General features: G+C 57.4%; 1 protein-coding gene and 1 long non-coding RNA gene across 2 annotated transcripts in view; one reads left to right on the top strand and one right to left on the bottom strand.

The window, feature by feature from the left end:
* Positions 1-4876: 4876 nt before the first annotated feature.
* The window catches only part of TGM2 (transglutaminase 2), a 13013-nt gene continuing 3308 nt past the window's right edge, over positions 4877-14581 (bottom strand). Inside the window, exons 3-13 of the mRNA XM_051803174.1 lie at positions 12693-12935; positions 11624-11742; positions 10747-10875; positions 10067-10247; positions 8964-9099; positions 8743-8846; positions 8377-8616; positions 7953-8225; positions 6214-6374; positions 5926-6062; positions 4877-5673 (exon numbers count right to left, since the gene is read on the bottom strand). Of these exons, the coding sequence (XP_051659134.1) occupies positions 5517-5673; positions 5926-6062; positions 6214-6374; positions 7953-8225; positions 8377-8616; positions 8743-8846; positions 8964-9099; positions 10067-10247; positions 10747-10875; positions 11624-11742; positions 12693-12935 (1880 nt within the window). The 3' untranslated portion in view covers positions 4877-5516. The remainder of the gene's footprint in view (positions 5674-5925; positions 6063-6213; positions 6375-7952; positions 8226-8376; positions 8617-8742; positions 8847-8963; positions 9100-10066; positions 10248-10746; positions 10876-11623; positions 11743-12692; positions 12936-14581) is intronic.
* Positions 13620-14581, top strand: part of LOC127478066 (uncharacterized) — a 23838-nt gene continuing 22876 nt past the window's right edge. Inside the window, exon 1 of the long non-coding RNA XR_007907113.1 lies at positions 13620-14338. This is a non-coding gene — a long non-coding RNA (uncharacterized LOC127478066). The remainder of the gene's footprint in view (positions 14339-14581) is intronic.

Genomic DNA, 14581 nt, shown 5'->3' with positions numbered 1-14581 from the left:
CAGTAGTGGCTTTACTTTTCTTTCTTCAGTGCTCTGGCACCCATTGGGTTTTGTTTGGGATGCCTCCCTGCAGGAGCACCAGGAGCTGCTGTTCCAGCAGGATCAGTGTGATCGAAGCCTTTTGCCTTTGGGGGCCTTCACATCGCCCTGGGATGTTTGGGGGTTTTGGGGAGGCTTAGGGGGTTCTTCAATTAACTGGTCTGCAACAGCCTCTGTGGGCAAGCAGTAATTGTTTCATATGCCTCAGAGAGTATCTGCAAAGCGGATTATGTTTTATACTGATTTACAAATCTTCCCTTAAAGGAACTATATTTAGCACTGCTCTCACAAAGCCGTGCAGGGGTTGGGACGTGGCGCTGTGGGAGCAGGAGGGAGCTGGTGCGGTTCCTCCCGGTGAAAACCACCTTTGTGTGGTGGTGTAGGAACTAGGGTGGGGTTTTCAAAGACATGAATGTGACAAGGTACTGGCTGTCCTTCCTTGCCTTTGAGAATCGAGTTTTTGTTGTTTTTTTTAAGAACTGGAACAAACGCCTCTGAAAATATGTGGCTGTTAATGCAGCTGTCTGTGCAGTTTAGTGCCTCAGTGCACCGGTGCGTTCCCTTCGCTGTGTGCTCAGCAGGGATTGCTGTGTAACCAAAGAGTGTTGGCTTACACACCTGCACGAGGTGAGAACTCTCTCCTGGCTCACCAGCAGGTCAGTCTGTGAGATCCCAGGTTGTGATGGTCATCAGGAAGGGCTGCCAGAGTCTTGGAGTGCCGAGGGAGGTGGGCAGTTGTGCTGCCGGCATTTCGATGGGGGTGAGATGGTGTGGGCTTCATCCATCTGCTTATTTGGGCCAAATGTTGCTATGTTCCCTGGTCAGTTCCAAACTTCATGTGTGTTTATCTTTGGGATTAGATAGAAAAAGCATAAAATGTGTCTCATGCCATCTGAAAAAAAAAAAATGACCTGATAAAACAATTGGGTGAAATGTCACTGCAGACATGGCGCCGGTCTGCTGGACTGAGGCCGGGACACATATTTGCCAGTGATTTCACTGGCTTTGGGATGTGCCACAGGCATCCACTGCCTCTGTCCTGTCTGCTGGAAGGCAACAGTAGGTAGGAATTGGTTTCTTTATTTGTATTTTCAGTAGCGGCTTTACATAACATTTAGCCAGAAGTTTAATAAAGGCCAGTGGCCTCACAGGCCTCCGTGGGTGCTGGAGCAGATGAAACTGTGGTTGTGCTGGTCCAGAACGTGGATCAGTGCTCCTGGCTGTGAGATACCCAGGGCAGTGGGCAGGGGGAAGGCATGGAGTGGAGAGAGCAGCAGCACTGGGGAAGTGCCCCAAATCCTGTGCCAGGCATCCCCTTGTTACTGACCTGCCTGGTTTCTGCTGTGTTTTTCAGTGAAGCAGCTGTCCCAGAGAGATCATCTGTCCCACTGATGACCACAGCAGATGACAGCCATCGACTGCTGCAGGGTTTGAGGCTTTTTGTGTGCTGTCCAGGGAATGGAGGAGGAAAGGATGTGTTAAAACAGGACACCCAGTTACTTCATGTGTTTCCTCAGACTGAGTTAACTATGAAACATTTTTCTTCACCTTAAACTCTGTCTGTGTGTGTCTTCACAGTTTTTCTGATGTTCTTCAAGGGAAGATTAATGTTTGTCTTGGGAGACTGAGAAGCATCAAACAGGTGTGGTGTGTTCTGACCAGCCCAGCAGCAGCAGGAGGAAACACCCAGGATCTCCTCTAGGAAACCTCAGGAGCAGGCAGGGGATTCCAGGGACCAGCCAGCATGGGGCAACCCCTGGATGGGGATGTTTAAAGAAAATGAGCACTTTGGGCACAGAAATGCCCCCTCAGCAGAGAGCAGCCTGAGGGGCTGATGTTCTACATCCCATCAAGGCTGGATTCTGGGTTTGCAAATCCATGTCCCTTGGCTCAGGGATGTGATGGGTTGCAGCCTGGCTGGCTTGTGGTGGCCCAGTGTCACGCTGCTGCTGACAGAGCAAATCTGTGTGACAACTACTAGTTAATCAGAAACAGATTTAGGGTCTTGTCAGTTCTTTTTGGGAGAGATAAGTCTTGTCCCTTCTTTCTGAGAAGAGCTAAGTCTTGTTTCTTCATTCTGGGAAGAGATAAGTCTTGTCCCTTCTTTCTAAGACCTAAGTCTTGTTTCTTCTTTCTAGGAAGAGACAAGTGGCTGACTGTCAGCACATCGCTCTGCTGCCAGCACCCAGCTGGCTCTCACCAGTCCTTACTGTTTGTGTGTCAGCCCAGCCTGCTGTGAGGCGCAGGATGGGGACCCCAGGGAGGGACGAGCCAGGGGCTGCTCCCCTGGGAGGCTGCGTGAAGGGAACAGGCAGGCACAGAAAGGCTCTGGGAGTTACAACTCCACGGGATGGCCATGCTGGAGGGGCAGACACCATCTCTTCATGGTGTCTCCTGCACATCCCATGGCCATGGAAGAGAGGGTGGCTTCCTGCAAGGGCAGAGCGTGACCTCCTGCCGTGTGGGGTTTATGGGTCTTTCTCTCGCTGTTTGGTGGTGCCTCAGGTGTCTCGTTGGCTCAAGGAGGGTAGAAATGTGTCCATGGGTGGGGGAGGAGGGAGACCTTTGGAGGGGCAGCGGTGTTTGGAAATCCCACAGATTTGTTCCTGTGGAAGCTCTGATTTATGGGAGTTTGTTCTAGTTTTGATCCATCAATGAAGGTAAGTTAAAGGTCCTCAAGTCTAAAATGAGTTTACAGTCAGTTCTTGGCAAGTCGGCATCTCCAGCGAGCCGAGGTGTATCCGTAACCTCCCTGACACGTGAATGCTCCCGCCTGGCTTTGGCACTTGGGCTAGTGCTGAATTACAAACCCTCCCACACAGTGGATGCTGGAAATATTTAATTCATAATTTACTGCTCGTGCAGCAAGAGTGTGAGAGGGTCTGATGGATGCAACGTGGGACCACATCAGTGACCCGGGATGAGCACAGGGAGGTGGATGCAGCACAGGACCATGTCAGTGATCCAGGATGGGCACAGGGAAGCTGACCCCAGTTCTGTGGCTAATGGAGGACAAACCTGAGAGCCAACCCCCGCCGCCAAACCGTAACCACAGCGTTTGGAGTCTGTTCCGAGCTCGTTTCTCGTCGGAGCAGCCTTGCTCTGCTGAGGCTCAGATGGATGGGAGTGACCTTCAGGAATAGCTGTGCTAATGTTTATTTTATCAGGACCCAGCTCTGAAGCAGTGGAGCTGCTGGTTATTTTTAACCCAGGCGCTGAGCAGCTGGAGGCCTGGCTCAGCAGAGCCCAGTAACAAATGCTCTAAAGCAGGGCCGTGCATCATCGAGGGGCTGAGGAATGTTCCTGACAGGGAAGGCAGTGCTTGTTGTGCCATTAACTCCTTCGGGGTTCTTTGGAACTCCCTTTGCTCTTGGGACTGATGTCTGGAGGGTTGGTGCTGCCAGAGCTGGGGGCTGGTGTGGCCCCCACTGTTTGCCCTGCCTGCAAGAGAACCCTCATTCCCATCCCTCCTGGAACTCCTACCCTGTCCCCATGCCATGGGGTGACCGTTCTGTCCCCTGGGAGAGCTGCTCATCGTTCTTCATTGCTGCCTGGGCCAGACCTCCCCTCTGACCCACTACACCCCATGGGGGTCCCAGCCCCCAGCTGTCTTTTCTCGTTGCATTTGAGAAAAGCAGGACAGGGAGATGTGGTGGTTAAAGCTCCACAAGGTAGGGGGAAATGGATCACATGGTTCTCTGGGAGGGTTGTCTTGAAAGGTTTTGTTGGCTAAATGATGTGCTGCTGTGCATGAAGCCTGGGCTCAACAGTGCCCATCCCAGACCAGGGGTGCCCACTGCAGTCCCACACTTGGGAGCTGGGGCTGGGGCTGGGACAGAGCTGAGATGGGTCTGAGCTTGGCCTCCCATGGGGGAAGCAGAGCTGGGGTGTGGGGAGTTCTGGCCATGAACCCCAGTTTGGCTCGTGGGAGCAGCGGCTGCGCCTGGAGTGCTGCATGTGGAGATTTTATCTCATCCTAAAGATAAACACAAAGGGAAGCTGGAGGACAGGCTGTCCTGGGTGGGAAATGCTCCCAGCTGCCCATGGACCGTAGGTGGGATGGGAGACGCCAGCAATGTCAGGGTGACATTCAGTGTGAGCAGAGTCCCCTTGTCCCACAGACTGTGTCCCTGGGCTGGTGCATCCTCTGCTGGGGCTGTGGGACCCTCAGCTGGAGACCACCAGTTCTGTAATGGTTTTTGTGGTGTTTGTTTACAGGAGCAGGAAGGCTCCCACCCTTTTTGTGGGGAGCAGGCTGGAGGACTGTTCTGGCATGGGAAGTGTTTTATCTTCAGTGGAACCTCGACCCCAGTTCCAGGCATGAGACAAATCCACACTCTCCTCCTGCATCCCTGTGCTTGATCCAGCTGCCCCTTCAGCCACTCCAGGCTGGGTGGACAGCCCTGCCCAGAGCCTGGGTGTGCAAAACCCATTGGTTTGATTACTGTGAGTAGTAACAGGTAACCAAACAGGGTTCTCTCTCCTGTTCTCTGTGCACAGTAACAGCATGGAGCCATTCCTGATATGGGAGAAATGCCCCAGGAAGGTGTGGGGTGGCTGCCTTAGGGGATGAATGCACCTTTACCCCACACCATTGATGCTGCCAAGTCATGCCATGGGACCAGGAGAGCCACTGGGGTCACCCCTCTTCCTGACCCCTGAGCTGCAGAGCAGCCCAAGAACACCAGGCCAGGCCAACTTGGGGCAGAGGGGGTGGCCAATGTGGGGCTGCAGTGCCAGCCATGGCAATGCCTGACTGCTGGGCACCCACTTGTGCACTGGTCAAGGAGCAGCTGGGTGCTGCTGTGGGGAGAGGAAGTGCAAGAAGAGCCATGTCTGGCTTTAAAAGTGAAAAATAGAATTTTTATTCAGTGCTTGCATGGTTGGTTTGTGTCAAGGTAATGTCCTGTCCCTCCCTGCAGTCTCTGCAGTGCCAGGATGGTTATGGAAGCCAATGCCTGGCTGTACCCAGGCAGCAGGTTATTTGCAGTATGTATTTATAGGTTTGTTCTGTATGTATTTATGGTGTATAGACAGCTTTGTGCTCACAGTATACAATCTCTCTCTACCGAGCTGCAGTCAGAGAATTGCGACGGCGGGTGCAGTCGGGGCTGGAGGGGGTCGTTCTGCTGCTGCCTCTATGAAATGGGCTCTGGGGCTGCCAGCACAGCAAAGAGGAGGGGGCTGCACTGGGGTCCCGGCTGCGCCCAGTGCTGGGGGACAGGCAGGGCAGGGATGCTTCCACCCCACAGGGTGAGGGAACAGCGGTGAAGCGAGCGGCTGCCCCTGGAGCCCTGCAGTGCCAGCAGCTCCTTTGTCCTGTCCCTGCTCCCGGGGAGGAGCGTGGCACCGCTGCTGCTGGAGCGGGGTCAGGCTGGGCTCTGGCAGTCCTTTGGTTCCCTGGGACCATCTTGGGCTAAAGCGAGTGGGGGGCCAGCGAGGCAGGGTTTCTGCAGCTCGGGGACCACGGCAGCTGCTCACATGGGCTGGGGCGCGATGATGACGTTGCGGTAGCCCTTCACCCCCCTCAGCTGGTCGCTCTCGAAGTCCACCATCAGCTTCTGGAGCCCCGACTGGTGCGGCATCAGATCCAGACGGAACTTGGCCTCCGCCTGCGGCTCCACCGGCTCCTCACTGTGGGAGGGCAGGGGGTCAATAGGGCCTGTCACCCTCCTGGCCCCCTGTCACCCTCCCTGGACCTGGGATCCCTGTGGGGTGGCCGAGCCCCTTCCCCAGCGAGGTGTGGTGTAGGGATGCTCTGAGTCCACAGGGAACAGCACAGCCCTGGCTCCTGCTGTGCCCCAGGACCACCCTCCCTGGGGATTCGAGGCACAGAAATCCACCCCACTCCCAACATTCCAGCCAGGTGAAGAGGGAAAAACTTACAGCTGCTTGACCCGCTGCCCATGGGTGAGGCCAGAGCCCTCCACCACGAACACACAGTTGCTCAGAGGCACTTCAAGGGGGTTCACCATGCTGATCTCTGCCACCAGCTTCCGATTCTGCATCGGCTCTCCTAAAATCTGCAAGTAGGAGAAGTTGGACCCCCAGCACCCACCATTCCTGGGGGCCGTGGTGCTCCCCCTGCCCTGGGCCTGGTGGGATGGATGCAGGTCCAAGGAGATGCAGCCCTGCCCCCCAAAACCAGCCTGGGATGGGAGACTGGACCCTCACCCTGATCTTGATTGGCGGATTCTCAACATAGACATCCCTGACAGCCACCATGACGTCGCCGGTCTGGTGATCGGTCAAGAGAGCCACCACCTTGATGAGGTTGTCCTGGGTCAGGCTGTCCTTGTACTCCTCGTACAGGATGCGCATGGGCACCCTCTTCTCTGGAAGGGGAAGCAGAGCAGGGTCAGCACCCACAGCACCCCCAGCCCGGTGCTGGCAGGCACCTTCTCCAGGGATGGTTTGGGCTCCCCAAGGAGCTTCTCGAGGCTCCTTGCAAGGATGGCGGAGCTGGGGTCCCTGCAGGATTGGGACTCCAAACCCAGGTGCCAGAAGGGATGTTGAGGGTGTGAGGAGGAGAAGGAGCCATGTCCTAGGGCAAGACCCCAGGATTGTGCCTGCACCAGGATCCCAGAGGGACTTTTCAAGCCCTTGGCAGCCAATGTGGGCAGCAGGAGACAGCCTGGCTCCCTGGCAGCTGCCTTCACTCAGCCCTTAGCTGTTGTTTATCCCAAATTCCTTGGGGGATGGAGCTGTCTGGAGCTGAGGGGGAAGGAGGCTGAAGGGAATCAGCTGCAGAGGTGCCTTGGCAAGGACCCCTGAGCGACTGTGACCATGGAAAATAGAGCCTGCCATTCCTGGGGCAGGGCACAAACTGCCATAGCATCAAATGAGGCCATGGAGAGAGGAACAAGCCTGGCTCCCTGCATCAGCACAGAGCACTGGGGTGCCCTAATGGATGTGGTCTGGGGAATCCTGAGGTCTATATTCTGAGACAGCAGCTGGGGGCAGAAGCTTCAGGAGGTCATAATTAAAGCTTCAGAGAAAATTACATCCTTTTGGACAGGAATGTTAAGGACCCCAAAGGCCAGCAGTGCTCCTCTGGGGCAGGGTGGGCACACATGGCCCCCCCGTCCCCATCCAGCCCTGCAAAAGGCTCTGAGCAGGCGCTGGTACCTGCTGGTGCCTCTGCCAGCACGAGCAGGGGCACGTCCCACTCCCCTCCACAGTGTTGAGAGCCGAGAGCCAGCACATTCCTCATTCCTGTAGCACTGCTCAACACCTGGCAGAGCGCCGAGCTCTGCGTGTGCTACGGGCCGGTGAGGAGCAGGGCTTGGCACAGGGTAAACATCTGGCTGTTCCAGGACAGCAGATGTGTGGCCTTTCCAAGCCCCGAAGGGTCTCTGGCAAGTTCACATAAACCCAAACTCATGTTTAATGAGCAGATGATGATGTTCATGTGTGACAAGGGCGAGGGAAGTTCGGGGGGCCATGCCAGGACAGCTCCGTGGCTGAGTGCCGGGGGACATCGCACCCACCCAGCAAGACACCGAGAGCTTCAGCGCTGCTGGCCAGTAAACCCAGTGCCTCCCACTTCCTCCAGCCTGGGACTGTGTGCTTGGGGCTGACCCGGGCCAGTCCCACTCTCCCTGCAGTGGGAGCCCAGCCTAGCCTTGAGGTGTGTGGGGAAGCAGGAGGGGTGCAGACGAGTGCCATGGAGGGCCCTGGGGGTGCGCCCAGCTCGCTCCCTCAGCATGACAGCAGCAGTGCCTTGTCCAGTTCCAAATGCATTTTCAGCCTCTGCCTGAGCAATTTCCTCATCCTCTCATAAAGATTAAAAATCCACAGATAGCTAAGGAGGATGTCCCCGAGGGGCACTGCCCACTGAGCAGCTGAACATGGGCATTCTGCTGACCCCACACGCAGCAGAGCAGCCCCCTCTCCACCAGTGGGTCCCTTACCTGACCGGGGCTCGAGGTCAACGTCGATCAAGTCCGTGAGGCCGCACTGGGGCCCGGTGGTGCCGTTGTAGCTGGTGGTGCGGGCACACAGCCTGACACTGCAGACACGTTCCACATCCGTGTTGTTGTTGATGACGGCAAAGACATCGAAGTCACAGCCCTTGTTTGCACCCTCTGACACCTTGATCTTGAGGTGCAGCGCCTCATCCTCCTCCGGGACGGACTTCTTCTCATGCTCTGCCTTCGCAAACACCCTCCGCTCCTCCTCAGACCCTGCAGTGTACGAAATTCCTGTGATTCCCGGGGATATGGGGAGGGAATGGTCCGGGCTGTTCTGCCCTGAACCCTGGAGCCCTCCTGCTGCAGTTGTTTCCCAACAGCCACATCCCCCTCCGGGTGTCTCTGCCCCTGCAGCTCCCCGTACCCTCCGGATATTTGTAGTTGTGGGTGATGTCCTCCCGGCTGTCCTTTCCCACGCTCTTGGTGCTGATGTTCTTCCCCACCACTGAGGACTGGATGCTCTGCTTCTCCATCCCATCGCCCTGCACCACCCAGTACACCACGTCGGCGTTCACCTCCGCAAAGATGAAGGGGATGTCGTACTTCAGCTGCATGTCGCCCTCTTTGATGGCTTTGACGGGGGCCGGCCCGCAGCAGAAAACTCCTGCAGGGAGCAGAGCCACTGTCACCACCCCCAGGGTTCAGCCACTGCAGGGGTAAGAGGTGGCTGTGGTGGGGTGACCCTGCCGTGTCACAGCACGAGGTGGATGCAGTGTGGTGCACGTTGTACCTTCGCTCTTCTCCTGGGGCGTCGGATCCAGCACCTGCCACCCGTCGTAGTCACCTGCCAGGTCTGGACGGGCCATCCAGGACTCCACCCAGCAGTGGAAGTTCCTGCAAGGGAAGCCAGGATGCAGAAGCCTCAGCCTCCTCCAGCACCCACCAGGCTCCGGGCCAGGGGCAGAGGCAGCCCTGGGGATGGGCAGGCTGTGGTCCCGCCGTGCTGCTCACCAGATCTTGTCCCAGGACTGCCGCTCCTGCCCCCCCTTCTCGTTGAGGTAGCGGTCGATGGTCAGGTTGGCATTTGTGTCATGGGCTGAGTTGTAGTTGGTCACCACCCGGGTGGGGATTCCCAGGCACCGCATGACTGTGGGGAGTAGGGCAGGGTGAGACAGGGGCCCGGATTTGCACCACTCCCATCCCACAGAGCCTCAGGTTTGCACAGTCCCTGTCCTGTGGATCCCCAGTCCTGCATGACTCCTGCCCTTCCCGTTCCCTGGCAAAGGGGTGCCCAGGGACTGATGCCCTGGGAGGAGCTGGTTCCCACACCTGCTGTGCACAGGCGAGCTGGGTGGCACACAGCTCTGACAGTCTGACAGGTTTGATATTGCAGCAGAAAAAAGGCACAAAAGCGTCTGCGAGAGCTTTGGAGGGAGAGTGTGGGCAGCCGTGCTGAACCCCGGATTTCATCTCCCAGCTGTCTTTCACTGCTCACGGAGCTCCCTGGGGAGCAGGGAGGCAGTTACAGCGCTTCAAAAGAAGGCTATAAAACTCTGCGAGTCACTGAATATCTACTTTAGTTTTCTCCTATTTCTCTCCTCTAAAAAGGGTCTTGTCTGTCTGTGAAACATCAATGCATGCACAGAGGCAGCACTTTTTCTTGAGGCAAAGCTGCACGAGCATGTGTGAGTGTTTCCCAGCAGCAGCCAGCCTGGAATTTTTCTCCTCTTTTTCCCCAGCCTGACTGCCCCGGTGGCCGTGACATTAATTTGATCTCGGTGGATTCGTGACTTTATTACAAACTTGGCCTTAAGGCCACTTCCCTCCCCCTATCCTGCCCTGGCCCCTCCCTTGCTGCCTGGCCAGGCAGGCAGCGCTGATGGAAAAACCAGAGCCCTTTCCTATAATTTTTTCCCTCTATTTGCCGACAAATTAGAATAACAGAGAGCTAATTGCAAAGGAATCATTGCAGGCTGATTGCAGCCAGCCCCAGCTCTTCCCTCTGGCCACAGCACCAGGACTGGGTGGAGGGCAGGGGGCCGGGCTGGGACATGGCGAGGACACAGGTGACCCCATCCTGTGGGGAAGGGGAGGCCAGAGACATCTGCTCTCACCAGTACATTGCACAGCAGCAAAGACCCAGCACTGGCCGTACTTGACTGGCTGGCACCCAAAATCCTTCCACCTCTTGAGAATATCCACACTCCCAATCCAAGACATGGGGTTTGTCCCATCGTCGTAGGGGTCGTGCCACCGCCCTGCCAGCACCCCCCGGTCCTCGTCATTACAGTTTACCTGTGGCAGGAGAAGAGAGGATGGATGGATGGATGGATGGATGGATGGATGGATGGATAGAAGGATGGATAGAAGGATGGACAGGCATGAGCAGGCCGGGGAGGGAGGGGAAGAGCTTTTGCCCCATTCACATGTGCTGTCGCCCACATTAGCATCCTGCATCCATGCAAGAGCTCACTGGGATGCAGTGCTAATCAGGGATGAATTTTAGAAACAAGTCCTCCGGCCTGGGAATTTGAGTGTGATTATCCCAAAGCTGCTCATGGGATGGTCTGTGACTACCCCTGCCATTCCTCTCCTCTTAAAAGGCTCTTATACATACAGGAGCAATAACAGGAAAGGATGTAAAGGGCAGAAGAAACACCACAGAGAAGGAAAATGGCCTAAGGGGGGGGGGTGGCAAATGCCACCTCTCTGTCACAGCTGTAGCTGGGAGGTGTTTACACCCCAGGGAACGTGGGGTGGTGGGGACACCCTGCCAGGGGCACCCCAGACTCACCATGGCGCTCACCACCCTGCCGATGTACACGGGGTCATTGCGGCGGGAGCAATCCCGGTTCTGGTCCCTCAGGTGTTTGGGGTTTATGTCCAGCATGTTGAGGCAGATGGATAAAATGTCATCCTCGAACTGGTGGAGAGCAGGGAGAAAAGGCATGTGAGGTCCCCACAGGGGCTCTGGCACCTCTCTCCTCCGTCCCTGGCTCACGAGGATGCCCCTGCAAGCAGAACTGCTGGGGCCAGGGGGTCACACCTTCCCAGGGTCCCCTCCCCGGCCATCACCCACTGAGTGACGTCCCCACTCAGCCTGCAAAGCCCACAGATGAGCTCCCGCCCTTGCTCTGGGGCTGGATCCGGCTTCCTGCAGCCACTCAGGGGTCATGCATGGAGCTGACCTCTGTGAAAAACCACCTATTTCCCATCACAGCTGAGTCACAGCCCTTCCTTGAATTGAGGCATGGATCCTGTGGGGGCCCCAGGATCCATGTCCTCACTCAGGGAGGGTGGCCGAGCCCCCCCAGTGCAGGCACTGCCTTATCAGCACCCCCAGCACGGCACCGGGGAGCACGTTATCAGGCAACGGCTCCTTGGTACAGCAGGGCCACCCTGACTAGGGGCACGTGGCTGTGGGGCCCCCAGGAGCCATGTGGAAAACCTCCCCTCGCCCTGCCATGCTTTGAAGTCAGCACATTCCCTCTCGGAAATGAGATTCCAGTTTCTTTGACCCACATCTGCACCCTGAGGTGCTGACGGTATTTGGGGGGCATGTTTGGGGGGGCACACACATGACACCAGTCCCTGTGCCCTGCAGCTCCGGGGCTGCACAGGCTGGGGTCAGCTGGGAGTCCTGAGGGTCCCAGGGGGCCATGCCCACTCACCTGGCCAAAGTTCCAGGGGACGGAGAAGATGTAGTCACAGGTGCCCTGGTAGATGAGCCCCTGCTGGGACAGCACATACTCGCGGCGCTCGTTCTCGTCACGGAGGAAAACTGTGTCCTCTGTGGGGACAGCAAGTGATGGGGACAGGGCTCTGCCCCGTGCCACCAGCCCCCTGACCCCCTCAGGGCTGCCCCTCCCTGGAGATGCATCCGGTGGGAAATGAGGCAACAGGGGCTGGAACTGCTCCTGCCTGAAAAAACTGCTGAAGAATTTCAGCCTAGTTTGATTTGAGCTGATGGGAAACTTTCAGCGGGTTTGCGGTTTTCTCTTCATTCTTTCTCATTTCTCTGTCTTTCCTTCCTTTTATTTGATGGAGTTGGGTCTTCTCCCAGAAGGGGAGACCTCTCTCCCTCCCCTGAGGGAGCAGTGAGCAGTGGGAGCGGGTGAGCCGAAGCCATTTCACTCACAGCAGCTACTGCTGTGAAAATCAGTATTTACTGGAAATGTTTGCAGAAGGAAACCCCAGACGTCCATCCCCAGTGCTTGGCACAGCCCAGGTTGAGCAGAGCTTCCTACAGCTCCTTATCTCTGTGGACCCAGTATGGAGCATTTGAGATCCAGGAAACCACTCGGTCCAGGGGCAGGGGAGGGACGTGACAAGAGGAAAATCCCAGGGCTGTTAAACCTTGCAGCACTGAGTTGAGCCTCCCCTCTGGGTTCAGCTGCCCAAACTTTACCAACAGAGTGACGTCCCTGTCACTGGAGACCACAGCTGGGTGCCTGGGTGGGAATGGGCCAGATGGGGGCAATTAGGGACAAATGGGGGCAAGTAGAGACAACTAGGGGTAACTGTGTGTCCTAGAGTGGGAGACAACTTACTGCAGGGATTGAATGGAAATGGATGTAAAGCGGGAATTTCAGGTTAGACCTGAGCTCAGGGCAGGGCTCGGGGCACCTGGAGTCTGCAGTGGGGTGAGATCTGTGGTGACATGCAGCCCCTCAGTGCTGGGGAGCAGCTTGTGCTTGCCTGAAGCCAGGAACCCCTGGGCTCAGGAAGGTAAAGCCTCACCTGGGTGCCAGGCGTTGAAGAGCAGGATGAAGTGGCCGATGTGGAAGCTGGAGCCCTGGTACCCGGTGCAGGTCTCCAGTGTCAGGGTGTAGCGGCCGATGCGGGCGCTGGGAGGGGAGCAGAGCGAGACAGAAAGGGACTCCCCGTCCTGCTGCTGCATCACAGCACTCCAGGATGACTCCTCCGGGCAGTCAGTCATGGCAAAGTGGGACCTGGTTCCTGATGTCTCACTGGGGCAGGGCCCTGCCAGGAAGGAGGAGGTCAGCTCTCTCAGTGCTCTGGGGACCCTGGGAGCTCCCGGCACGGGGGCTGCACCAAGGAGACCTGCCTCAAACCCCCTGTTCTGTGGCAGCTGCCTGAACCTTGGCTGGCACAACCTGGGAGCATTCACTGTGTGGTTTTTCAGGTACTGGGAACACAGGGTAGCCCAGCTGTGGGGGGCTCAGGCATGTCTCTCACTGTTTGGTGCAGGACAGACTCGCTCCACAGGCACCCCTGGGCCAGCAGAGCACAGGAGGTGCATGTCCTGGTGCCCAACCCAGGGCCAGGTCTCTCCTCTCAGCTGCACCTCCTCCTCTGCTCCAAGCAGAGCTGCCGAGTCCCTGTGCCCACACAGCCCGGTCCTGCTGCAGCCCAGGGTGTGGGGGCTGGCAGAGCCCAGACATGAACCCCAGACCCCTGTCACTGGGAGCCCCACTCCATGTGTGCAGCCTGAGGCGTTGCTGCAAACATCCCAGGATTAGAGATGACCTCAGTGGCCAAAACGCCGAGCCCAGGACAGCGTGATCCCTGCTGGCCCTTCCAAGTGCAGCCATGGCCAAGCCACCTGCACTGAGCCAGCTCCAGACCTGCTCCCTGGAGCGGTGACACCCAGCCCAGCCCAGCAGCTCCCTGGCCCTGGCTGGCAGCCAGGGCAGTGGTGCCACTGCCATCCACTCTCCCCCACCGCAGCACAGCCCTGGCTGGTCCCCTGCCATCTCTCGCCCACACTGTGGGCAGGGCATCAGACCAGTCACCAAAAATACTCGTGAACTCATAAGAGTGACACAGTTTCTCCTCCCGGGGAGGCTGGGCTGAGCTCACAGTGTCCTTTTGGCATGGGCCAGCCTGGCGCTGCTGTAGGGTGGGCAGCCACGGGAGCCTGCCTCCTCCTCCTTGTCCTCCTCCTCTTCCTCTTCCTCCTCCTCCTCCTCCTCCTCCTTCTCTTCTTGCCTCCACAGCCCACAGCATCCCCCCGGGCTCCGGCAGAGCAGGCTCTGCTACCACAGCTGCTGCAAAAATACAGCTCTATTCTCACTCTGTTCCTCATCCTCTCTTTCTAGTGGGAGGTGGCACACAGCCTCGGTGGCTCTGCTGTCCCAGGGTGGGGGGACAGGTCTGGCAGTCCCTGCCTTGACAGGGCTGCGGGTCCCAGGTGAGGAATGTGCCGGGGCCATTGCCGGTGGGGTGGCACTGCCACATGCCTCTGCAAGCACCAAAGCACCTTTGCCCTCTTTCTTCAAGAGCTGGGGCTCGGCTGCAGCCCAGAGGAGCCTCTGCCAGCCTGAGCTTTGGCCTGGGAGGCTGTGCCCAGGGTTGCTCCTCCAGAAAAACCACCCTGGGACTGCCTGGCTGTAGCATGGCCTGAAGAAACTTGGAGAGTGGAGGTGGGTGGGCAGCCCCTGTGGGACTACCAGGGCATGGGGGGAGCTGCTGGTTTAGGCTGAAGCTGAGGTATTCCAGGTTTGGGTTTGCCAGCAGAGCTTTTGGTGTAGAAAAGAAGAGAGTCTGCAAGGAAACCTGGGTGCAGTTGTACTTTGAGTTCTGGACGGGTTGACTCAGCAGGACGTTGCAGACTCAAAATAGCTCTTGCCTGAGAAAGAGTTTCCTCTCCCTTTGCTCTGAGCTGG

This window comes from Manacus candei, unplaced genomic scaffold (assembly GCF_025592945.1).
Source record: "Manacus candei isolate 608988 ecotype Guabito, Panama unplaced genomic scaffold, ASM2559294v1 h1tg000057l, whole genome shotgun sequence".
In the NCBI taxonomy this organism is placed as follows: Eukaryota; Metazoa; Chordata; class Aves; order Passeriformes; family Pipridae; genus Manacus; species Manacus candei.
Note: the sequence above shows the minus strand (reverse complement) of the source record. Positions and strands in the feature narration are given on the sequence as shown.